This window comes from Crassostrea angulata, chromosome 6 (genome assembly GCF_025612915.1).
Source record: "Crassostrea angulata isolate pt1a10 chromosome 6, ASM2561291v2, whole genome shotgun sequence".
NCBI lineage: Eukaryota > Metazoa > Mollusca > Bivalvia > Ostreida > Ostreidae > Magallana > Magallana angulata.
Window position 1 is genome coordinate 51758914 of NC_069116.1, and position 26276 is coordinate 51785189.

Below are 26276 nucleotides of genomic sequence, written 5' to 3' on the forward strand. Positions count from 1 at the left end.
GTTTATGGGGATCTAGGTTAATTCGCAACCCTTTTAATTCGACCTCATCTTATCTATCGTGCATTTTCTCATTTATTTTGTAAGCATTTATTTTATTTTGCTTTTTTAAAAACAAACTATAATTTATGCAAAATTGGAATCAACAACACATATACAATATAGCAGTTTATATCGTTTATATCATTGGTCATATGAGAGAAAGATTGATTTTTCGTTGTTGTTTCGAGTCCCATCAAGATGTTATCACCGTCTGTCTATCGTGGAATTAAAGGTCCTAAACATGCCAACATCTCGAGTGACATAGCCCTCTTGAGTCTAATTATGCATGACTACTTAAAATTTTGATTATCAAGATTCGAAATTTTTAATCAGTGCACTATATCCAGTAATTTTAATAAAATCCTAATTCATAAAGTCATTATTTTGGTATGAAAGCAACGATCGAGAAAAAATATATACAGGAGATATACTTAGTGTACAGGTGTATAGGTATAAATAAAAATTTCAAACTTTCTGTTAGGCCCTATTTTAATATATATACGTCTTGTTTTGAGAAATAATTATATAACCAGTTAACGATGTCTCCTATTTTTTTTTAATTTCTTCTGTCGTCTCCATTCTTGTTGATATGAAATGAATTGTTGCAATGGGTAGATATGTTATGCTCTGTCCCGAGTTTTTGCTTCCACCACTTTTTGCTTGATATTTCGATTTTATACCTTTGTACTCAAACTACGTTCATCCACTAATATGAAAAGTGTCCAGATTATCTGTTGTGAAACGCCCCTCTACCGCTTCAGGTTTCAATACACATCAAAAAATAGAAAGTCTAAGGGGATTTTGCATTGCATCAGCCATTAATAAGCCCGGATGATAACGTTGAAAAATTGCGCGAGGTATCCCGAGTTCTTCCGAATGGAGAAATCTCCGTAAGAAATTTGGTTTTGTTCCTGTGAACTTTTATGAGTGAAAAATGATAATTGTTCAATGAAAATATCTTGGATATATTCCCTTTTGATCGTTTTCAACTGTATTTCTTTCACAGGTATGTGTATTTTTTTTTAATTAAAAATCATCAAAAAGCGATGGAAGCAATAACTTTGGACAGAGTTTAGAAAATAGTTGCTAAAGCAAACAAATACCAGCTCGTTCCCCTATAAAAGATGCTTTAATGTTTGCTGTTAAAACGTTAAATATTTCGAGAAAATGCGGTCGAAGAGACTGCTGACTGTCTTGGAGATAATTTCAAGCATTATAAAACAACATCAATTATTGGATAATTAATATTGTATCATAATTTATCACCATTATCTATTATATAAACTTTATAAAATAGGCTAGTCAAATTCTATGAATTTGAATAAATTATATATACTTAACTAATAGCTATAAAGCGGACCGAATCACATGAAGCTAAATTTGTAACGGCTGCTAACGTAAACCGTTTACGACATATGATTAATGAAATTAAACAAAATTTATCAATGAATTTGTTAAATATTCTTACTAACGGTACGATTTTAAACTATCATATTATTAGAAACTGTGCCTTTTACCGAAGTAAATATTATAGCAGTATCGAAAATGGGAGCATAGCATAATGTTGCCTTGACTACGTCGCCATCTTTTATTGTACAATGGCTGAACTTGGCTAGATGCAAAAAGATTTTAATAAGTTTACGACTTGATTGAGCATTCCCAGTTCCTAAAATGGAAGGACGGATGATGGTAGCAAGACTTCCCCCCATTGAAGGGTAATAACAAGAATAATTCAAAATAGAAGAGCCCTTCATAAGTGTTAAAACAAAAAATGTGTAGGAAATATGCTATGTTTTTATTTATTTTTTTTCAAATAAACTTTTCTAAAACTCATAGGCTTACTTCAATTTGCGGTAAGACATGTAAGATCGTTGCAAAATCGATGACAGTTGTTACTTATACATGTAGGTGTATACCTGCATATAATACATGTTTGCATGGCCACAGGTTCGAGTCCTTATTTCATGATAATATTTTTCTTTCTTGTTGTGAATGTGTAGATTCAGCACTATTTTAAACTATTGTCAACACCAAATTGATTTTATGCATAGGATTTATACAAGCATATATCAATCATTTTTTACAGAGGAAGAACTATATCACCAAGAGCTGGCCAGCAATTTGAAGGATTAACAGGGCCATCATATAAGCTTGATGACAAAACACACCCCTTACCCAATCCAAAATCTCTGAGGGTAAGTCTTGATTATTCCTAATATGTAAACAGTGTGACCGTTGGACCGAGCGCAGATTTAACACAATGTAGTTTGATTTTTGTAGAACAAAATTTATTTGAAACTCACACAGTAGGATCCGCCTGGTTGCCTACTCAAATCATTAGCCAAAGTTTAACTAAACATCGCGTGTTCAGTCTACATTATGACGTCATGTTACGTTATTCCGAACTTTTTTTATTTGTTCTTTCATTGTTTATCAATTTAATTCATATAAATGCCACGGTAATAAAATTGAATACTTTATTCAGTATCTAAAAGATCAGTTCCTTGATGTAAATGTTTTTATTTTCCATCTGATAATTTGATAAGACATACATAGATCTAGTCGTATTTCTTGATTGAAGCACTATTGAAACTTATCTGGTGTCCTCTTTTATTTTTTTTAATTCAAATTTCCTTTTATTGAAACACAGGAAAATTTTAATCGAGTTTAGGGACAATAAACATCGATAAGTACCAGTCAATCAATGATCGAACTAACTTTTTAAAAACAAAATGGCTGCCAATGTGGCGGCGCCCAGGGCTGGAAGAAATTTTTTTTGGCCTTAGTACCCCTATTCAACTTCCATTTTTCACTCAGTCTGATTTTCTTATATATACGTGTTACCATTAATCCTCGCTTTGCGAGGCGGGCTTTGCCCGCCTCTCGCTGCGCTCGGTATAACCTGGTGTACAATATTATTTATATCTATGATATCTTTGATTCCTATGCCATAGCGTACAGAAGTATGGTTTTTTTTAGGAGAAAAATAAAATGATTTATTATATTCATAATATCAAATTTTGAACCGAGCCATCATTGGACATTTGAAACAGTGCTGAGACTTGCCTTTCAATTTGAAAAAAAACATCATCATTTACTGGAAACACATTATATGTAGCATGTATGATATTTGGTGTATATAAAATTGATTTAATGAGGATTTATGATGTATCTACTTATATAATATATGCATGGCATTTAGGGATGTACTTGTCATGATTTAGCCTATTGATGTAGCCATGCACTCTTCACTAAAAGTGCTAAAGATATATGTATAAAACATGAAATGTTACTGTACAATTATAGGTCAGACCTGTATATTATGGAAGTACGAGGGCTGTTAGAAAAGTTCATGGACAAAGTGATTTACGGCAAAATTACTGTGTACTTTGTAGGATGACATATGTTTCATTAAATGACTACCAATTGAAAATAAGTATGCAAAAAATTACATGAATTTGAAGTTGTTTTCAAAAGATACAGCAATTTTCAGTTTGCATGAATTGGATTTACGGAGCACAATTTCATATTTCCATGACGTCAGGTGACGTCAAACTACCGAAAGGCAATTTAAACCTGTCACTCTTTTTCAAAGTAAACACCTTTGAGTTCACATACTTTTCATGCCATTAACCCATTTATAAAACGCATGTTCACACTATTATTTGTCAAATTTTTGTATAATGTCTTGTGTCGTATCGTAGATCATTTAGGTCCGAAAATCTCTGTTCAAGCAGTTTCGACTTCAGATAAGGAAATAAAGTGAAATCCATACGTGCAAGATCCAGGCTGTATGGGGGATCGGGGTGCTGCAAGAGCTCAATATATCGGTTAATTTTCAATTTCAATTCTTCGATTCCAGTTGTGGTTCCAATTGTAAACCTTTGCCCTATAAAAAAATTAAAGCAGCATCTAAGAACCTTTTTGTCTCCATTGGAGATTTTTCCTTGTGCACACAAAATTTAATGATGACCCAGTGCTCCAAGGCATCCATTTACGTTAACGTTTTTGATTCATTTTTTAGCGTTGGTCGTCCATATTTGGCAATAAAACAGTAAAAAATTCTTCAATTTAATTGAAACTTTCACCAAGTGACCTTCAGAACTAATTGTGATCTCATATGAAATATTGTTTTTTTTTTATGCGCTTAAAGTGTACCGGTACATTTTCTTAATAAGGAAAAATGCGTACAAAATATAAGACAATTAAAAACTGACATGCTCCGTGAAGCATATCATATCAAAATAATTAATCTGTCTATTTTTTAAGGTGCATTTAAAATAAACAAATCTTTACATATTTCTTAGGAAAAAAGTCAAAATTTAATATGAATAATTTCGCTGGTATCATGCGAATATAGTCTGCTCATAATCGAACTTGTCTGCGAACTTTTCTAACAACCCTCGTATTCCTGGTAAATTTTACATTTGCATAATTTAAAACTCAGGGTAAACATTCACATTTACAGTAGATGATTATGAACCTTTAAATAGTTTGTAAATTAGTAAGTTATTATTGCTCCAAGTTAAGAAGTCACAATTCACTGTTGATGATCACTTTGTTGATCCTGTTTCAGCCTTATGTGGACACAAGGTCAGGGGATGTGGACACATGGCCTGCTCATGCCAGTGGCCAAGCAGGGGCATCTACAACGTTGATGCTGTCCAAAAACAAAAGTCTGATTCTGTATGATGAAGAAGCCATGGGCAAGCCCAAGATGATTCCCAAACCTAGGTTTCTGGAACAGCTGGAGAGTTACCTGAAGAAAGAGTTACGGGCCCTTGGTGTTACAGATGTTAATGCCAATGAACTCAGATTACAGGTAAATAAATCACTTCAATGATTCACATGCATGATTGTGTATATACCTAGAAATTATTTATTATGCACCATTTATAGTAAACAAAACTGATAGATAAATTTAGTTAGTTCTTTAGAAGACACCTTCAAATTTTAGCTATAATGGATAGACCGGAGATACAACTGCTTTGAAAAATGCTTTCCAGTTTTTTTCTATGAACAGTAAATCAAAACTCAATTTGATATCAACTCAGAAGTAAGTCATAAAGATTGTTTTCATGTTCTTTTCCAGGCACACAGAGAGGTGTTTGAATATTTAATAGAGGACTTTAAGACTTACAAGCCTCTCCTATCCGGCATTAAGAATGAGTACGAGATGATGCTGGCCTACCAGAGACAAGTCATAAGAGAACTCGAGCCACTAAAGGTACACAATCTGTTCTGTTTTTTTTTTAAATAAATCAAACAGATTCTTGTTTTATATTGAAATTTAAAATCTGGAGCTTATAAATCCATTATTTGACAAATACAGGTAGCAACTTACTACATAACATTTTTAGCTCACCGAGACGAAGTCAGGGGGAGCTTATGCTATACCCTCGGTGTCGGCGTCGGCGTCCGGACCTGGTTAAAGTTTTTGTTGCAGGTCCTGTATCTAAGCTATAACTTGTCCTATCTTCACCAAACTTGCATGGATGATGCATCTGGACCTACTTATGGACTTGAAAGACTTAGATGCTGAATCTGAGTCCTAAATTTCAGATGCTGGAGGAGGTTAAAGTTGTTGGACCAGGTTAAAGTTTTTGTTGCAGGTGCCCTTTGATAGCAATATCTAAGTTACTGCAGGTCCGTACTTCACCAAACTTGCATGGATGGTGTGTCTTATGATACTGATGCACCAGACATGCTTGAGTGCTGAATCTGAGCTATAGGTTTCGGATGCTGGAGGAGGTTAAGGTTTTTGGGGCAGGTTAAAGTTTTTGTTGCAGGTGCCCTTTGATAGCAATATCTAAGTTACTGCTGGTCCATACTTCACCAAACTTGCATTGATGGTGTTTCTTACGATACTGATGCACCAGGCAGGCTTGGGTGCTGAATCTGAGCTATAGGCTACAGATGCTGAAAGAGGTTTAGGTTTTTAGAGCTGGTTAAAGTTTTTGTTGCAGGTGCCCTCTGATGATTATATCTTAGTTACTACTTGTTCTAACTTCACCAGATTTCCATGGATGGTGCGTCTTATGATACTGATGCACCAGACAGGCTTGAATGCTGAATCTGAGCCATAGGTTTCGGATGCTGGAGGAGGTTAAGGTTTTTAGAGCTGGTTAAAGTTTTTGAAACAGGTGCCCTCTGATGATGATATCTTAGTTATTACTTGTTCTAACATCACCAGACTTCCATGGATGGTGCGTCTTATGATACTGATGCACCAGACAGGCTTGAATGCTGAATCTGAGCCATAGGTTTTGGATGCTGGAGGAGGTTAAGGTTTTTAGAGCTGGTTAAAGTTTTTGAAACAGGTGCCCTCTGATGATGATCTCTAAGTTATTATTTGTCCTAACTTCACCAAACTTGTATGGATGGTGCGTCTTATGATACTGATGCACCAGGCAGGCTTGGGTGCTGAATCTGAGCTATAGGCTACAGATGCTGAAGGAGGTTAAGGTTTTTAGAGCTGGTTAAAGTTTTTGTTGCAGGTGCCCTCTGATGATTATATCTTAGTTACTACTTGTTCTAACTTCACCAGATTTCCATGGATGGTGCGTCTTATGATACTGATGCACCAGACAGGCTTGAATGCTGAATCTGAGCCATAGGTTTCGGATGCTGGAGGAGGTTAAGGTTTTTAGAGCTGGTTAAAGTTTTTGAAACAGGTGCCCTCTGATGATGATATCTTAGTTATTACTTGTTCTAACATCACCAGACTTCCATGGATGGTGCGTCTTATGATACTGATGCACCAGACAGGCTTGAATGCTGAATCTGAGCCATAGGTTTTGGATGCTGGAGGAGGTTAAGGTTTTTAGAGCTGGTTAAAGTTTTTGAAACAGGTGCCCTCTGATGATGATCTCTTAGTTATTATTTGTCCTAACTTCACCAAACTTGTATGGATGGTGCGTCTTATGATACTGATGCACCTGACAGGCTTGAATGCTGAGTCTGAGCCATAGGTTTCAGATGCTGGATATGGTTAAGTTTTTTGGTACAGGTCACATGTTTAATAGATAATAGTTCTATTTCAAACTTGCATAGTTGATTAAACTGTAATTTGAATGAATCACAGAGGAAGCTTCAGATGCAGAGCTTGATCTCAATTATCAAGGATGCTAAAAAATTTATCTTAGTTATAACAGGTCCTAACTTCACCAAACTTGAATGGATGGTGTGTCTTATGATACAGATGCACCTGACAGGCATGGATGTTGAATCTGAGCCAAAGGTTGCGGATGCTGGAGCAGGTTAAGGTTTTGATTGTTAGTGCCCTCTGATGATGAAATCTTAGTTATTACTGGTCTGAACTTCACCAAACTTGCATGGAGATGCGTCTTATGTACCGTATATACTCGCCTATAAGTCTGATTTTTGGGAGTAGAAATTAGCTGCAGATATGTAGCTCTCTGGTTGAAAAAATTCGGATAGACAAACCAGAGAGCTACAGTTCCAAGCGTTGTAAAAACCTCCGATTTACGCCGCCGTTTTTGTGTCGCTCGCTTTGGGAATTATATCCGACTTTAAAAGCATTCAACCGCCTAAAAAATTGGATTTATTAATTAAACATATAGTTTACCCTAACTCTGCTAACTTTGTTTTCCTTTCAATGGTTCACAACGGCCATCCTTCGCCTTGGAATGTCATCGTTTTAAAAAACTCGCCTTATGACAACCATGTTTACCTAGTAGCGAGATATCGGGTGCGTCGATTTACCCAAATGGACCCAAATGACCCCAAATGGACCCAAATTCAAGCGGAAAACAATTATAATAAAATCCTCATAATTTAGGGAAATTTGGAAAAATAAAAGCCGAAGGTCCATAACAATAATTAAAATTATTTTAAAAAGTTGTTTTATTTTTATATAATATATATATTTATATTATTTGAATATACATGTAATTACATACATTATATACTTTAACAAATCGAGATAAAATGCTCATCTTTATTTTTCAAAAACAATTTTTAAAGATATACTGAAATAATTTTAATTATTGTTTTGGACCTTCGGCTTTTATTTTTCCAAATTTCCCTAAATTATGAGGATTTTATTATAATTGTTTTCTGCTTGAATCGCTATTTGGGTCGCCATTTGGGTCTTTATTTTTCTTAATAACGGCTAACAACCCCATGAAATGACTTAAACAAGTGATAATATTAGTAATAAGGATTTTATTATAATTGTTTTCCACTTTAATCGCCATTTGGGTCCATTTGGGTAAATCGACGCACCCGAGATCTCGCTACTAGGTAAACATGGTTGTCATAAGGCGAATTTTTTAAAACGATGACATTCCAAGGCGAAGGATGGCCGTTGTGAACCATTGAAAGGAAAACAAAGTTAGCAGAGTTAGGGTAAACTATATGTTTAATTAATAAATCCAATTTTTTAGTCGGTTGAATGCTTTTAAAGTCGGATATAATTCCCGAAGCGAGCGACACAAAAACGGCGGCGTAAATCGGAGGTTTTTACAACGCTTGGAACTGTAGCTTTCTGGTTTGTCTATCCGATTTTTTCAACCAGAGAGCTACATATCTGCAGCTAAGTAGAAATTTGAGTGAAAAGTGGGGGTCCGACTTATAGGTGAGACATAGTAAAAAAATTTCACAAGAGAGAAGTAAGTTATATTTCTTTTTAAATAATAAACAGATAAATGCATTGAACCTGTGATCATAAAAAGAAAAGTCAAGCAGTCAGTTTTTCACACCTAAGGTGATAATAGATATAGGGGTCATGTCACCTAAAACAACACAAGCCAACACCACAGTTTAAGGGGGTAATTACCAACCTAATCAGTCAGTAAGGAAATAAATCACTATCATCAAATTTTCAAAAGGACTCTATTTAAATACTTGGTAGTTTTGAAGCTATTACCAACTTGTAATTAGTGTTATAAAAAATAATAACATTTAAAATCAAAAGTTATTAACATCATAGACCCATGATAGAAATAGTCTATAAGCAATTATGGGGTGAAATAAGGACAAATTTTTTTAGAACTCAAACCATGTATGAAAAAATGTGGTATTCTACTGAGAGTATCTGTACATCAATTGTCCTGAAAAAGTGACCCGACTTATAAGGGAGTCAACAGCAAAATCTTCAAATTAATGCTGGAAAAAAGGCAACCGACTTATAGGCGAACCGTACTTATAGGCGAGTATATACGGTATACTGATGCACCTGACAGGCTTGAATGCTGAATCTGAGCCATAGGTTTTGGATGCTGGATGAGGTTTAGTTTTTTTGGAACAGGTCACATGTTTTATAGATGATAGCTTGCATAGTTGATTTAACTATATTATAAATGAAATGCAGAGGTTGCTTCAGATGCAGAGCCTGATCTCAATTATCAAGGATGCTAAAGAAATCTCCTACCTCACTCAAACTTGATAGATAGATAGATGTGTTTTTTGATAAATGATATAACATGATTCCTATGATATAGTATTGTATGGGATGAAGCAATATTTTTTAATATGATACAATATAATATCATATGTAATATTATAAAAAGTTATATGATACGATATGATATTGTATCAATTTTTTTGATATTTTATGTTATGATATTGTATCATGATATTGTTATGTATAGTATTGTATATTATGATATAATATTGTATAATATTATATTGTATTATTAATTTATTTTATCACATGATACTATTACATAAGATATTGCAAAAATATGATATTGTATCCTATGATACAATATTATATATTCTATAACATTGTATCATACGATATTGTATAATATGATATTAGTTTCTGTAATATAGAATTATATCACATGAAATTGTATAATATGATACTGTAATATTATATAATATTGTATCATACAATATTGTATAATATGATATATGATATCATGTATGATCATATGATACAATATCATATTATGTATAAAAAATGATACAGTATCATACAATTTCATACTATATTAAACAATATGATATCATATGTTTCAATGTTATGATGTATTATGTAATATGATATTGTTATATAATACTATATTGTTTTATATATTATGATATTGTATTATGTGATCAAATACAATAATGTATAACACAATACAATGTCATATCATACGTTACAATATCATATCTCATCATTGTTTATTATGGTATGTTATTGAATTATATGATATATGTTGTAAATATGATAGGATGCAATATTTAATTTTATATTATTGTATTGATTAACATATGAACATATGATTATTATCCAAATTTTTAACAGATGATATATGATATTGTGTCAAAACAGAATCTATGAATATCCAAGATCATAAAGTATGATTTTCATTTAATATGATAAAGGTGGTCTCATAAAGGTGAAGTCTCATAAGGGTGATGTCTCGTCTCGGTGAGCTTTGTAATCTGTGATTACCTATGTTTGAAACATATGAAAATAATGTTTATTTTTATTTAATGAGAACAGATGTACATTAAAAAACATGCTTTTTCATAGTTAATTTTTACTAATTGCAAATCTCACTGAATTTTAAAAATGTTCACATAATGGGTGACACAAAATGTTGATTTATTTCAGCAAATGCTGGTGACAGTATCAGAACAGTGTGACCAGAAAATAATGTCAATCAGAGAGGAAGAGAAGCAAGGTACACCATAGGGTTTCACTCATTAACTTACAATTGGCACTAGAACTGAATTAAAAATTACATTGTGCCAGTCTTTAAAGATATTTATCATTTACCATTTATGAATATTTGTGAATATTAAATAAAAAGAAATATGCTAGTTTTATAATGGTGCTATTAATGATGGTACTTTTATTAGTGCACTCAGTATTCAGCAAAATATATTGCTCACTCTGATTAGCAGAATCATCAAATAGCACATTTTGACTCATTGTAGCATATGTGTATCGATCTATATCTTTAATATAAGTTCGTACTTAAATTCCTAGACAGAAGGCAAGGAGAAAGGGCTTTGAATATTATTACATTTACAAATATACTTTTAATCAAAAGATTTATTAAAGAACTCGTAAATTAATTGCTAAACACTTGGTTGTAACAGAAATAAAGGATTTAAAAGCGGAAAACAAGAGACTTCTGGAGAAAATTCAGAACATGCAGAATGAGCGATTGGATCTGGTCGCAGAAGTGAAAAAGTTGGAGGATGATCTGGCAGAAACATACAAAAATTACCGTGATGAATTAGACTCCAAGAAAATGTTGCTACAAGAAATGAATGATATGAGAGATCAGAAAGATGACTTAATGGCATCCAAGGAGTCAGCAGAAATGGAGGCTCAAGACGATCCTGTTACACTCAAAATAGCTCTCAGGTGAGTGGCCAGAAAGTGTTTACCTCTTAAAAAATGTATAGAGGAGAGGGAAGATTTATCAACAGGTTGAAAAAGTCAGTTTTTTTAAAACTTTTGTTATGAATAAAGATTAATATACCGGTATAAAAAAATATCTAGAGCACCTCTTTATCATTAGTAACACATTGTATATATTCAATTCAATTCAATGGTTTATTAATTGACATCACCATGTTGGCATACAGTCAAAATGAAATCAAATGACAGACAAAAGAAAATTGTAACATAAAGGCTACAGCATGCAAGACAGTTTTATACAATACTTCATAGTCCCTGGAACTGTTTTCTCTGCATAAAACATTTATCCAAGTAGATACATAGACATTTTGTAGTATTATAATCACATGGTTTAACAATTTCTTTTATGGGATCAATACCACAGTACAATTTATCATTGAAAATATCACAATAATGAAATCGAAGATTGTCATACACAGGACAGTAAAGTACAAAATGTTTTTCATTTTCAACTAATAATTTACAAGCATAAACGTTTTTCCTTTGGGATAATCGGTTTACAATATATAGTCGTTGCATTCATGTACATGTTTTATTGCTACAGTTACTCCATAGTATCATTGGATGTTGAATTTTGTCAATCAATAAATATTTTCTTGTGTTTTGGAAAGAGTATTTTCTTCTTCTGGTTCTTACAGGCAAGCCAGAGAAGATGAGAAGAATGCCACAAAACGTTTGAATGACATGATTACAAATTATTATGATGTCATCCCAAGACGAGACTTTGAGACTCTAGAAGCCAAACACAATGTGAGTTTAACATGAGTCTAATCCTATATTTTCAGAACGATTCAGCTATCTTAAAAAAATTATACTATTACCAGTATGTGTTCTAGGAAGTACATAATATATCTTCAAAGTAGATATTTTAATAGAAAAAAGGTAGTTAGAAATAATATGATATGATAATTCTTCTTCAATATTACTGACTTTGTTTCAGGCACTGGTAGAGTCAACTGAAACCTTGAAAGATGACTTTGATAAACTGAAATTGGAACATGAGTAAGTGCATGTACATGTGTAGTAGTAAAAACTATTTATTAAATTATGTGTCTTAATATTCCAAGCATTATATACTAAAACTTCACACAATCTGTATTTTCACTTTGCAGTACATTACTGGATATTCAGAAGCAGGTTACCAAACAGAGAGATGAATTCTATGTAGAGCTAGAGCAGATGAAGAGAGCATCCACTCCCAGGTAATGTGGCTCCTAGACTAAATCTTTAGTATATATTGTCAAACCAAGGTACACTGTATCATTTTATATCAATGGAATTTACAATTATGAAATTGTTGCATAAAAAGAAAGCTTACCGTGGTATGTTCCAATATTCATTCATTGTTGTGGGGAATAACTAATTGTATATCAGTATGCCACATACAAAAAGAAAGAAAGTTATATTACTATGTACAGGGTATCAAAATCAAATTGTCTTCTTATTTTGTCAGGCCTGATTGGGAGAAATGTGCAGACGTTGTATCAGGTGGTGTGGTCCGCTGGAAGGAGCTCTCAGATGGCAAGACGTCCAATGACCTGGTGGATGCTCTGCTCTCAGAAATCCAGGCAGGCGGACCAGTGGATTCGGGTGGAGCAGAGTATTTTGATGGACAGGTATTATACATATCATATTATACATGTATATACAATATTTGGATCCCATTATTTAGGACTGTGCATTTCACATGAAAGGTTGAATTGAAAATGGACAAAAGAACTAATTATAAAAGCATTTAGAGAGAGAGAGAGAGAGAGAGAGAGAGAGAGAGAGAGAGAGAGAGAGGGGAGAGAGAGAGAACTGTTTAAAAACTTCCTTTTTTTACTTCAGGGAACTGGACCTTCTGTTCCAAAATACTTGCGATTTGATGGACCTGTTCGTAACCGTCGTCTTGGCAAAAGAGATTGTCTGTTACTTATCCGTGATATTTGGAGGGAAAAAGCTGCCCATGATGCATCTGTAAGTCTATTGACCTCAGAGTCTGTTAGAACTTATTGGTTTTAATCTTTAAACTCTCAAACCACCATAATGTTACATAGAGAATATATAATGGTTCCAAAAGCTTGCTGTATGGTAAGAGTGTGTGGGAGTATGGTCTTTTAATTTAAAAAAAAAATTGATATTATATAATTATAACTCTCTGTTTCTCAACAGAAAGCAGAAGGAGAAAAGCGTGACAGCATGGCCGACTTCTTGGATACCTACCTCAGTCGCCGATTTGCCATGGAGCAGATGAAGGTAGAATGGGCATACAATCTTCATGATGCCTGCCAGAAATACTCGAGTGATGAGCTTGTGGGATTGTTCTGGGGAGTGCTGGAAAACAATGTAAGTCACTCTCTTTTTCTCCTTGTCTTTACAATCTGATTTATAAATTTTAGAATTTACAAGATCCTGTTTCAATGCCTGCCTGGATTTGTGTCTTAGGCCTAGAAAATTTGACACCTTCTTGAAGCATTCTCTCTGCTGAACAGGCCTTAATTACCAAATTCATAAATATGTGAGGTCACTGAACTCTTTAGTTGTTGCTATTAAATGAGACTTTTTTTGAGCAGCAACCTTGATGTGTATATCCTCAATGGCTCATACTTTAGATAATATCAAAATACATGTAACAAGAGTAAAAATTTTAAAAATCTCCAATGTGTTTGCATTTTAGGTTGATGAAGAAATCTACCATGACCAGATGACAAAAATAGAGCAGCTGTTAAATCAGCTGACATCTATTGATGTGGAAAAAGGAAATCCAGGAAAACTCACCAAGAATGAGCTTATATCTGGAATCCAGACAGTGCTGCCCAATGTGGATGAGGAATCCATGGCAGCTCTGGTCAAGGGGGCAGAACTGGAGCTGGATGCTCAGAATGCAGAGGAGATTGACTACAAGGAAATGTTCAAAGAGGTAAATGCATGAACTGCTTGTCAGTCTGGATATAGAAATATGGCTTCAATATCAGAAAAATATTTTAAGATTTTAAATGTATGTTCACCCCGAATAAATAATTTGTGAATGATTTTGACACTTTTTATATTTTATCTTTTGGTATACCGGTACATCTCCAAAGTATGTTTAAAGGATTTCCACCATTGAAATATACCGGTAAATGTATTTATTTCAAATAATGTGAATTGAGCTGATTTGATAATCAACTTGTATGCTTCAGGATGATGAAGGAAGATTTGGTCCCTTCCTTGATGAAGTTCTTAAATGGATGAAACAGGATCGGTTAAACTTTGGAGAGGAAGTCAAACAAAAGCTTGAGGGGTCAAGGTAAACATTTAGATTACATCTATTTTCATAATTATTAAAAAATTAAGTTTGCTTTTAGAATAAGGCTAATAGAAAAGGTGCAAGGAGTTACCCAGTCAGATCCTCTTAGTTCATACCCAGTGCATGTACTCCTCTGTACAAATTGATTTTTCTGCCACAATCAATAATCATGCATTCATTGACTTTACAGCAAAGTTGAGGTGGATGAAATGAAACAGCTGGTAATGGGAGCTGCACCAAACCTGGACACACCCCAGCTCCTGAAGATTTTGGCCTGGGTGTATGAGACAACCCCTGAAAATGTTCCTAGTGCTGAAGCCGCTGAACTTTCTAGAGCCATAGAGAGGCTACAAAACTGCCATGTTCCCCGATCATAGTATCATTCTTGAGTGGTCCATTGAATGATGTGTATCTGTGTGATTGAATGATAGGACATAAGTATGAATGGATTGATTGTATGTATAATTTCTGGGATCATTAAATAAAGTCTGTGATATCAGTGAATGTACTGTCAATTACTCTAACACACATGTGGTACATGTGTGTACAATGTTGGTGTACTTTTTACTGTGTGCATTTTAAATTTATATTTGTTATGAAATAGAATTACATGATCATGTTTAGTACATGTATAAATGTATGTTGAAAAATAAATTACTATACAAATTCTACCTTTCTTTTGTATGAAATTTACATGAATGGAAATTAGATTGCTAGTCTTGACACAAGTTTGAATATTTAGATTCAACTCTGTTCAGTTTACATCTGATTTTTTTCACAACAAATCTGAATTAATTATAGTACATGTACCTGTATAGATTTAAATACTCACAAGATAAGCATACTTTGCGGGGCAAACTGAATAATATTATTTTATTCATACTAGAGTTATTTCTCTTGGCAGAGGATATATGTACCTTAAGAAGGCAAAAAGTTGAATGCATTATAAACTTCGTCTGTTCACCTGTCAATCCTGCTGTCTCCCTGAAAATCAGATACTTTAAGAAATTTAATGCCAATGCTGTTGACTTAATCTTAAACGAATATATTTTTCAGTAGACAGGTTGTAAAAATTTCTCTTTCCAAGTCATCCTCACTCTAACTAAAGTGAAGGTGGTATGGGACTACTCCATGTTGTGACATAGTATTTATTGAAATAAGTAATTCAATCAAAGGAAAATTTTATAAATAGTTTCTAGCTCAAAACTGTTACCTGACTGCTGAGGATTTTAAGATTTTTACCTTTTCCAAAAATTTTAAAACATATTTTTTGGCTAATATTGTGTATTTTGAAAATTCTTAATCGGTGAAAGTGTTTTATTATAATGTACTTTAATCCACATTGATATCGACATATGTACCATACCACCTTAAATCACTTACATTTCCAAATTATCAGCAGAAAAAAATCAAAGACATGAATGTGAACTATTTCTACCTGGGCTACATTTTTCTCGGTCTTTGCAAGAACACTTAGATCAGCTCATATATAGAGTTTGTACTTGTTGCTACAAATTTTTTTCCCAACCCTGAGTAAACAGCTTGCATAAGACACGGTTAGATTACGTTACAGGACTTAATCATCAGTAAAACGCACACATAGTATGACCTCAGGCCATGGAACAAAAGCGTGTACCTGAACATCTAGAAGTTCCTATATAATAGACGGTATTTAGGAGAAACCAATGCTCTTGTGTTTAGGATGATTAAGGGCTTTGGATCAAAAAAGTGGAAGAGACTAAATGTAGTGACATAGAAATATGGTATGTATTTGAATTTAATTGAACTAAATGTGCATACAAATTACATGTTCTTGCATTTACTTTAATGTGACAGAACTTGCTATTGTACAAATATCCCAAGCTATGACATTTCCTATCAAAAGAAAAAAGGAAATTCATTAAATTCTTTTCCTAATGTTCATAGATATTGTGTTTTCTGCTATTACAATGGGGAACTCAAACTGTTGGCCAAGGTGTCTTCATCAACCCTGTCAACACCAATGGAACAGTGAGAGTAGAGTTTGTAGAATTTGAACAGCCATTGGACTTTGACATCCATGATGAGTCAATGTTTGCAACATCAGATCCAAGGTTTGAGTTCCCACTGACAGAAGCAGACGTCACATGGCTGAACTCTCTGTTCTCTCTGCCAGAGGAAGGGGAGACAAGAGAAAGAAAAGAGTACCGTCTGCTGACTGAGGAAGAGAGGGAGTACTTTCACAGGGCAGTCAACATGCTAAAAAATGATACGGTAGCTATACACATCCTTAAAAACTTCACTATTGATTACCAGAATTTAATTTTGATTATGTTCCCTAAGATTGAAGATCATTAGACGTAGTACCGGGTACATGTATAGTGTTTGTTGGAAACAATTACCAGTAACTGTTAATGTAATTAAATTAAACCATATCTTTAAACCAATGAAATAGAGATTTTATATAAATTTTGGTCAAGTAATTAATGACAAAAAAGGTCAGTTATTTTGTCCATGTCAGAAAAAAATCAAGGTCATTGATAGAGGTCAAAGGTCAAATTGTGTGACTTTGTCTCACCTGGGACCTACATGCAACAATTAGGTACCGTGTTTCTCAAGTAATTCTTGTTTTTTTTTCTTTATTGAAACCAAATTTTCTTTTAAAAAAGGTTGATTATTGTAAGCATGTTCAGATTAACTGTTTACATATTTATCTATTTCATATCATGCAGACAGTGAGTTTGAATAAGTATGACCTTCTGGCCAACATCCACTCTCGATCCTCCAGTAACACAGCCGCTCACGGGGGGCCGGGGTTCCTGGGCTGGCACAGGGTCTTCTTGTTACTGTAAGTAAAATACTTCTAGGAAAATAAATATATTGTGTGGTCATATGCTAATTGCACTTGTATAGATCTACCAGTAGTAGTTACAGATAATAGTGTAAATATTGTTTTGATGTAAATTCATGTATCACATTTGAGTATTGACAGATAATGATGTACATGGTAATTGTAATAATTACATGTACAGGTAAATGAACTCAACTGCTAGTTTTGATTAACATTTTTTTTTATATCATGTCCGTTTGGCAACGCATTATCTTCTGGTTTTTTGTTGCTGACAGATTTGAAAATGCCTTGAGGCAGATGATACCAACCGCAACGTTACCATATTGGGACTGCACTCTAGATCAGCCTCTCTCCCACCCCTCCGAGTCTGTGATATGGTCCGATTTATTTCTAGGGAATGGAGACGGGGAAGTGAACACAGGACCTTTTAGGGGCTGGAACACTCAGTTTGGCTTTGGGCTGCTCCATCGACAAGTGTCCTCCCTGAGGCATCTCATGAGTGTTCATGATCTGAGAAACATCCTAGAGGAGGACTTTCTTGGCAACATCAGTTACCCTGATACCAAGTCAAGTAAAAATCTTGAACAACTTCACAATAATGTACATGTTTGGGTTGGTGGGTTGATGAGAAAGATAGAAATAGGGGCTTTTGACCCTGTTTTTTATGTTCTCCACACTTTTATTGATAAAGTGTGGGAAGATTTTAGAGTCCATCAACGCTCAAAAGAGATAGACCCTACTAAAGATTACCCAGAATTCTATGGCAGGAGGAACCATGCTTCATTTGCTCCAATGGGACTTGGAAATCTGGTGGTGATTGATGGAATTAGTGATGTATGGAACAAGAATGTTGTGTATCGACAGCCTTCCTGTGGGAACAGTGGTCAAAATGAGTGTGGATCTAAGTTTTTGAGATGTGATCATTCAACCTGGACATGCGTGTCCAAAACAAAGGATGAAGTGACGAAATCCATCAATAAAGACAAACAAAAAGACACTACCCTGTCAAGAACACTTAACTCAGGTTTGAAGGAACTGGACAATCTTTACATACCATCACTTTTAAACAGTGGCATTTCTCACAGTGTTTACAGCGATTTTTTATACCCCTTAAAAGACAGACAAAGCACAGCTATGTACAGTGAAAATGTCAGTCAGAGCAGTGCATTGCAAAAAGCCAAAGAGATTTACATGTCTCATTTAAATTAACAAAATGACGTGTATATCATCCTGAGCATGGGTTTATCCCAAGAAAAGTTATCGAAAGTTTTCACAAACTACTGTAATGTCTGTCACACTTCACAGGAATATACTAAAATAGTAAACAAATCTAATATTGAGAGTCTAGCATGATTTATTTTTTGCATTGCATGTACACAAGTACATCATTGATCATACATACATACATAAATGTATAAAGAATACAAACACATAATCTTATTATGCATCCATCTTAACTACTTGCAAAATCCTTTCTAAATAGCAATGGTAAAGGGAAGAAAAAATACATTGATTTAATACCACAAACAACCCAATATTGAGAACACCACAGTACTATTTTGTAGCGATTCTGTAACATGATTATGTAGCATAAGAAAGTAATGGACTCTCTCCTCAGTAAAACAAAGAATTCCCTCCTCACTAGTCGTCAAGTCATTCTCACAGTAAACCGGTTTATATCATTCTTGTAAACATCCATGCCACACTTTAAACGAAGATTTAGATACATGTAAAAATAAAGTTAATCTTTGGTCAAAATCATTACAATCAGACCTGCAGTTCTTGTTCAAAAAAATAAAGAGTTGGATAAAATCTCATAAAATCTTGAAAGATGAAGTCAGTGTACAAATACTTTGAAAAATAACAAGCTTTCAAGGCAAAGGCAATGAATCCATTGGAAGAATTACCTTACAGTGTATACTAAACGTGTGCCGAGTCTCATAAGCACTAGTGAAAGTGTAGGAATCCACAAAATACACATTATGTTCGACTTTCAATACTACAAGTATGTACAATTATCATATCATACATTAAATTCTATTTGTTATGCCTGTCTTGTTCTCATGAAAAATAATGATTTAGAATCCATAAATCTAATTCAAATATCATCAGTTATGAGGGCTTCGTTTTTTTTTTGCAAAATATTCACACAATCATTAGCAAGTTCTAATAAAATGAAATCAAAAGGATGTTTATTACATGTAATGATAAATGGAATTCATCTTGCATCACACTGAAACACTGTTAAAACAGGCATCGACCAATACAATGCATTATTGAAATACATGACAACAAAATATGGTCAAATGAATCACCAAATATATATTTTAATATTTCTGTTAAGAGAATTTCCAAACCTGTAAATGTACAGTACATATGTTTACAATGTTATAACGGTAATTATTGATTACACTGCCTCAGTGGAATTTTTCAACAGGTACATACATTTATTAATATACACGATGAATAGCCATGTCTTAGCAGAGGGCATTACCTACAGTAAAGAACATATCTAACATATGTTAATATTGACTCAAAATTATAGAGAACTTCAGATTAAAGTTTCACTGGTAAGAGTAATAAAACAAAAGTCCATGCACACAACCACTAACAGTTAAAAGTAACAAACAGCACTTTTAGGCATTGGTTTGAAAAGAAAATATGCGGAAAGACTCAAGTTGAAGCCACCTGAAATAATGCTGAAAAGCACCAAGTTACCAAGGTGATGATACAGGAGAGGTCAAAGTTGACGGAGCATTCCTAGTCCTTAAACTCTAGCTCAGGTGCATTAAAAAGCTCTTGTGCCACTTCAGTGTTTTGACGAACATACAGAGTTATACCAGCTTTGTAGGCCGCAGGGATCGAGATATGGGTGGTTAGCTGGGCGCGATAATTGGGTGGTTGCTGATACATAGCGGTGCAGGCATCACGAAGCACGTTGACCACCTGACCTGAAATCAAAGATCAAACAGAGGCTTACTCCTAGTCTGTACAAATAGCATTGTTTGAGGCTCTTATATGATAACATTCTCATAAGTGTGATAACAAGGAAATGTAAGAAAAGGACCACTTACAGTGTACTTAGATTTTCTTACACATACATAATAGTGCATGTATTTAATGACAATACAAATGATTATTATTTAGTTTTCATGACTTGATGATGCGTACCTAAAACATTCATATCGTTCCATCTCTTGTCGTTCTTGGTGATTAGATCATTGAGGGGAGACCAGTCGCGGAACCGATTGACCACGTCCTGACGCCGGACCAAGAGGATAGAATCACTGGTCAGCTGTTCCATGATCGTCTCCTCAGGAACTATTTCTAGTGGATTTGTCAAATATACACCTGAAAAAATAACCCCCAAAAAATGTTTAGACTAAATTAACCTCAAAATAAATAAAGGTACTTCAAAAAAGTCATCCCCTCTCTAATTTTAATTCTTGTATTTCCATTTAGAAGCCTGCAGAGTTTGGATTAAGTTTATTTGGTCTGATTTTTTATACTGGTAAAAATGTTTCGATGATATTTTTTTATGGTGCATACATTGTCAGGCAAAACACAGATAATTAAAATTAAAAAAAAAATTGGATAAACAGAAAGATTAACTTAATATGATCAAAAAAGCTCATTTAAATCTTTAGTTCAGGTGAGCTATAACAAGAATTAAAGTCATTGATTTTCATACAAAGTGGCATGAAAAAAGGAAAACTTTTTAGGCTACCAATATATAAAATTGAAAGTCTCTATTTATATAAAATTGGAAGTCTCTATTTATACCTTTGGAACTGACTCCGTATATCATCTGATGATGCCAAGCATCAGGAATGGTCCATCCAGGTTTTACCCCCTTCTGTAAATTCAATGTTGCTATGGGCACAGCACCTAATATTACAAAATGGCTTTTTAAGTACATGTATTATATACGAAAAACACAAATTTGCAATAACTATTATTTTACTATTAATCCAAATTTACCTTTCTTGATCCAACCACCTAACCACTTGAGTAGCTCTACTTTTCTGGCTGGATAAAAGTGGAAAAATCTACCCTGTATGGTGCCTCTGGTCAGACTGTGGATACCTTCAATCAACTGCTGAGCTGTCGTACCTAAAAAAAACATCATAAAAATCCTAAATAATCAACAATTCGTATACCTAGCGTAGAATCTCATAAAAGTTGTGTCAATTTTAAAATGGTCCCATGTTATCATATACAGTAAAACACGCTTACAACGAACTGCCAGGGATGGGCGATTTTACTTCGTTATAAACGTAGTTTGTTATATCTGCTAGCTTCACAATATTTTGAAACACAGGGGGAATGAATATCACTTCACTATAAATGTCAATTCATTTTAAGCATGTTCGCTATAAGCGTGTTTTACTGTAAAGTAAGTGATGGACCAAGAACTCTTAGTGTCATCCTATTTAAAGGCTCTAAATCTCTAATATAGAAATTAATGCATGTCCTTCCTATATTTCAATTTTACATGCGATTATAAACCACGATTGTAGCTCAACAATTATTTTGCTATTTGACAATTTTATACACTCAATATTCAGGTTTTTTTTTTCATTTATCTTTTTCTAGCTTTGACAACACAACAGATTGAAAAAGCAGGCCTAGGTTGCCAAACACTTTAGTGTTTGATATCTTGATAGTGTAATTGTGAAAACCGATACTCACATTCTTTTTCATTTAATAAAACAACACAAGATATGTATTTATAAGATTAATATTTCAATACATGTACTATTGAGCTGTTCAGCCTGTATTAAATTTCAAGATACAAGTAAAAAACAAAGATTCTGTTTGGTGACTTTGCTTGAATTGAGTGATTTATGTACCCTACAAGTTTACCTGCTACTGATCTGGAGAACAGATAGTAACTGATCGGAGCTGTTTCCATTCTGATGTTGGTTACAATTTTCTTGCATACTTCTTCCTTATCAACTTGATAATCAAAAGCTTTCTGTAAATGAAATAGAACTTCCTGTCACAATTAATTACTTCATTAAAACGTATGACTGTGTACTCATATATCTAGCACTTATTTCAAGTTGTCAATAATTACATAAGCTATATGTATCTATCAAATCAATATCAATTTAAATGTAAGCTTAATGCAAGCAGAAATAAAAATGATTCTGGCATATTTAAACCCTATATGACTGAGACTTCCTCATCCAAACTCTAATGAAAAATCGTGATATGCAAAAATTAAGACTTTCCTTTTTAGTGTTCAATACATTTTTACAATATATTGTATACACATTTTCTGCTGATGCACCAAACAATACTATATACCCACCAGAACTGTTAGCACCGCTGTGGGGCCACAGGCAGATGTTCCGATCTGTTTCACCTGTAACAGGTAAGCCTCGTATTCATGCCAGATCATCACCTTCTCTACGTCCACTGGTCGCCTCCCCCGACGCCTACGCCGATCAAACTTACACATTCCCTACAATGTCAAAGGTGTATAAATAATGACTCAACAAAGCACATCTTAATGAATAGTAAAGACGCATAACTACTATTATTTATATAAGCTTATCAGTGAAATCACTATATGCAAAGTGTTAAACATGTTTTACTACATTTATTCTACATGATAATTAATATAGAAATCAAAATGAATAAAAATCAAATTTTCAAATTATGATGACAAAAAAAACCCTCACTAGTCCAGAATACATGTAATATATTTCAAAAAATTATTCTCCAAAATTTAATCGGATTTTTCATAAATTATTGATTTGTATCAATTGAGGAAAAAAACACAACATGCATATTGAATAATAAAATTGTGATTGCACACACTACATGTGTACCTTCGAATAAGTATCACAAGTGTTTTCCTCTTGCACTGCATGTAAATTATCTATGGAGGACAGAGAGGCCTCTAAACTATCAATATCTTCATAGATTGGATCTTCGGAGCTTTCCCTAGAAGTGAAACAAATCATGCCAAATATAAATAAAAAATTGCTTATGTTTACTTTGTTACAATCTCTAGTACTTCAAAAATGATTGCTGAAAGTGTAACTGCACTAGTTAGTAGTTATGGGATAATCTACATAAATGAACTTGAACAAACATTACCCTGAAGATTCATCCAGTTTATTTGGCAGGGGCATAATGACTGCATTTCTCACAGCATGTGTTGGATTTTCCAGATCTTCAAGTACCATACAAGGTCCATTTTCTTGAGGAAAATGTCCCAGTTGAACGTTACCCTGATGTTCCCTTTGTAGACGGAAACTCAAATTCTCTTCTTCATCGGAAGAATCACAATGGGGTGTTGACCTGTTCTCTTTTTCCAGTTCTTTAAAAAACACCTTCTCTTGTCTGTTGCTTTCTGAATTTTGAAAATTGGCTTGTGGCACTTTTCCATGTTTGTAGGTATCCAGATAATTAAAATGTTCATTGTCATCTACACAGAGATGAGGGTCATAAGATTCCATATTGCACTCAACATCATCAAACTCAAATGAATGTCTTCTCATGCTCAAGTCATTTGTAACCCCTCCTTCAGCACCTTGTAGATCATTGGATGCGTAACCAAATGGATCAAACATGTAGAACTCGGACAAATTTCTCTCACCATTTCTATGGCCTATCACACTAGGATTGTCCAAGTCTTGACTGAACAAGAACATCTGCTGCAAGCTTGAAGCAGACGTGGGCACGTCAGAGTCAACAGAATCCAAGAAATCTGTTTCTGGCGAGTACATGTGGGAGGAATCTGACCCTGGCTTTTCACTGCTTTCCTCACTGTTCTTTGTTACATACTTTGGCCTACAGGTGTATGCAATACTTGACGACTGACCTTCCATGCTATAACATAAATTTGCTGTTACATCAGCAAATGAGTCTGTATGAAAAGCTTCCAATTCATCCATTTGTGAATAATCTTTTTTATCATCATGGGAGTCATGGCAAGACTGTGGACTTTGAGGCTCATTACTTTGTTTCTCTCCATTTTCACTGATTTGCAGACCTTGGCTTGAAGATAACTTCTTTTCTTTATTGTGTAAATCTCTTTCCTGATTAACTCCATATCCTTCATCTTCATCACTAGATGTTGAAGAATGATCTGAGCTAGATGCAAACATGTGACGACTGGCTCGAGAAGGAAAATCTGTTTCTATATAGTCTCCAATTTCATCCAGACTTTCTGAACTAGAAGGTACAGTCACTTCCTCTACAACCAAACCACCTCTATTCAAAGGAATCTCGCTCGAGTTCTCTTCATCTGCAATCTCCTCCAAACTTTCTGAACTGGATACATGAGTGAAAACATTTTCAACCTCTTTTTCAATTTCAAGCATACCTATTCCTATTATACTTTGTTCAACATCACTGGTTTTGTTTCCATGGTTGGTGTCAGACAACTGATTTTGATCACTTCCAACATCTGTCTCTTTTTCTTTAAAATCACAACCAGAATTTTGAGAAGACCCATCGCTATCCTCCGGGACTGCTAAGGGGGCAGTTATTGGCATATCTTCAAACCTAGGTGGTAAATTTACAGTATGAACTTGTTCATGATGACCATTGGTGTATTTTACTTGTTCACTTGTCCTGGAGTGGTGATTTGGTTTGGATTTAGAATTACCATCTTTTCTTGAATATTCCTTGTCATCTCCTTCAGATTCTGTAGATGATCTATCATAACTGTGTACCTCCCCATTCTCTGGAGAACTGAAACAGTAACATGAGTCATCTGAACTAGAGTCAAGTTCTGGGTACATGTATTTTTCTTTTTTAGACTTTGAACCAGTTTTCTTCTCGTGTTCTCTTTGATCTCTTCTGTGTTTGACAACACGACTCCATGACATAGACTTAGGTCTACTTGCTTTTGGTGACTTTTGTCTCTTCTGTGACCCATTGACTTGAGGGGGTCTCTTGTATTTACTACAGCGGCTACAGTTCACAACAAAATTTGAAGAATGACCCGACGCAGTAACTTCTTCCTGCGAGCTAACAGATGCTGTAGTTGCCCTATGAGTATCTGTGTCATCATGTAAGAATCCATTAACAGGCCCGTTGACAGATGGGTTGCTGCCATTTACCAATCTATTATGACCCTCATTCGAAAAATCTGGATTGAATGTTTTCTCTTTACGTTTCTCGGATGATTCTGGAGATGACTTCTCATTCTCACTGGAAAACTGACTCATGGGACTTTCTGCCCCATTCTGACAAGGGAACTCAGTTGACTTTTGATTAGTCGTCGGCATGTTGTTTCCTCTCTGAGCCTCATGTCTACCTTTATTCATACTTGGTTAAACATCCCACCATTCCTTCTTCCGTTACCATCAGGGTTATCATTCTAAAATATAACAATATTTTATTTAGCGTGAACAAGACTAGTAACAATTGTAATTAATTAAAAGATAAACGACTATGTGCTTGGTTTGTTAAAAAATTGCGAACAACTTAAATGTCAAACATGACGTTTCCAGAAAATGGGGGTGGGTAATATTGTCCAAAAATTAACACAAACAAAATCTGTATGACAAGAAAAAGCCCGATACAGGTTCTATATTGAAAGCTTTTGCTACACAAAATCGAACTGTATAGCATACCTGTTACTTAGATGCTGAATATATAACTCCTTTTCTATTTGTTTCGTCTGGGACAATTTTCTTCCGCCATATTGAATCAAAATACTTCAGATACTCCTCTAGATTTGTTATGTGATGAGTTGGTATAAGCTGAAGGTATTCCGAATA

The 26276-nt window shown here is 34.3% G+C and overlaps 3 protein-coding genes across 3 annotated transcripts; 2 read left to right on the forward strand and 1 right to left on the reverse strand.

Annotated features, from left to right (window-relative positions):
• The first annotated feature begins 1596 nt into the window (after nucleotides 1–1596).
• On the forward strand, nucleotides 1597–15368 carry LOC128189666 (translin-associated factor X-interacting protein 1-like). Its single transcript, XM_052861364.1, has 15 exons — nucleotides 1597–1754; nucleotides 2126–2234; nucleotides 4616–4861; nucleotides 5132–5266; nucleotides 10610–10679; nucleotides 11101–11371; nucleotides 12067–12178; nucleotides 12369–12430; nucleotides 12541–12630; nucleotides 12882–13044; nucleotides 13259–13387; nucleotides 13583–13756; nucleotides 14088–14330; nucleotides 14593–14699; nucleotides 14890–15368. The coding sequence occupies exons 1-15, from the start codon at nucleotides 1711–1713 to the stop codon at nucleotides 15074–15076; spliced, it is 2142 nt and encodes a 713-aa protein (XP_052717324.1). The 5' UTR covers nucleotides 1597–1710; the 3' UTR covers nucleotides 15077–15368.
• An 882-nt stretch (nucleotides 15369–16250) lies between these two features.
• LOC128188840 (putative tyrosinase-like protein tyr-3) lies at nucleotides 16251–18869 on the forward strand. Its single transcript, XM_052860124.1, has 4 exons — nucleotides 16251–16462; nucleotides 16626–16952; nucleotides 17411–17526; nucleotides 17805–18869. The coding sequence occupies exons 1-4, from the start codon at nucleotides 16460–16462 to the stop codon at nucleotides 18736–18738; spliced, it is 1380 nt and encodes a 459-aa protein (XP_052716084.1). The 5' UTR covers nucleotides 16251–16459; the 3' UTR covers nucleotides 18739–18869.
• LOC128188839 (uncharacterized) lies at nucleotides 18866–26231 on the reverse strand. The gene is made up of 9 exons (XM_052860123.1): nucleotides 26130–26231; nucleotides 23641–25873; nucleotides 23370–23484; nucleotides 22847–22999; nucleotides 22396–22507; nucleotides 21511–21642; nucleotides 21313–21417; nucleotides 20701–20880; nucleotides 18866–20480 (listed from the first exon to the last, which is right to left on the reverse strand). Exons 2-9 carry the CDS (start codon nucleotides 25818–25820, stop codon nucleotides 20290–20292), a joined length of 3168 nt encoding a protein of 1055 aa, XP_052716083.1. The 5' UTR covers nucleotides 25821–25873; nucleotides 26130–26231; the 3' UTR covers nucleotides 18866–20289.
• Between the last annotated feature and the right edge of the window lie 45 nt (nucleotides 26232–26276).

What these genes read in the sequence shown, in the direction of transcription:
- LOC128189666 (XM_052861364.1), top strand. Translation starts at nt 1,711, where the DNA reads ATGGAAGGACGGATGATGGTAGCAAGACTTCCCCCCATTGAAGG. An exon ending in CAGAGTATTTTGATGGACAG is followed by an intron (nt 13,045 to 13,258) that starts GTATTATACATA and finishes TTTTTACTTCAG; the next exon opens with GGAACTGGACCTTCTGTTCC. An exon ending in AAGCTGCCCATGATGCATCT is followed by an intron (nt 13,388 to 13,582) that starts GTAAGTCTATTG and finishes GTTTCTCAACAG; the next exon opens with AAAGCAGAAGGAGAAAAGCG.
- LOC128188840 (XM_052860124.1), top strand. An exon ending in ACATGCTAAAAAATGATACG is followed by an intron (nt 16,953 to 17,410) that starts GTAGCTATACAC and finishes CATATCATGCAG; the next exon opens with ACAGTGAGTTTGAATAAGTA. An exon ending in CACAGGGTCTTCTTGTTACT is followed by an intron (nt 17,527 to 17,804) that starts GTAAGTAAAATA and finishes TGTTGCTGACAG; the next exon opens with ATTTGAAAATGCCTTGAGGC.
- LOC128188839 (XM_052860123.1), bottom strand. Translation starts at nt 25,820, where the DNA reads ATGAATAAAGGTAGACATGAGGCTCAGAGAGGAAACAACATGCCGACG. An exon ending in CTTGTGATACTTATTCGAAG is followed by an intron (nt 23,000 to 23,369) that starts GTACACATGTAG and finishes TTGACATTGTAG; the next exon opens with GGAATGTGTAAGTTTGATCG. An exon ending in AGGTGGTTGGATCAAGAAAG is followed by an intron (nt 21,418 to 21,510) that starts GTAAATTTGGAT and finishes TTGTAATATTAG; the next exon opens with GTGCTGTGCCCATAGCAACA.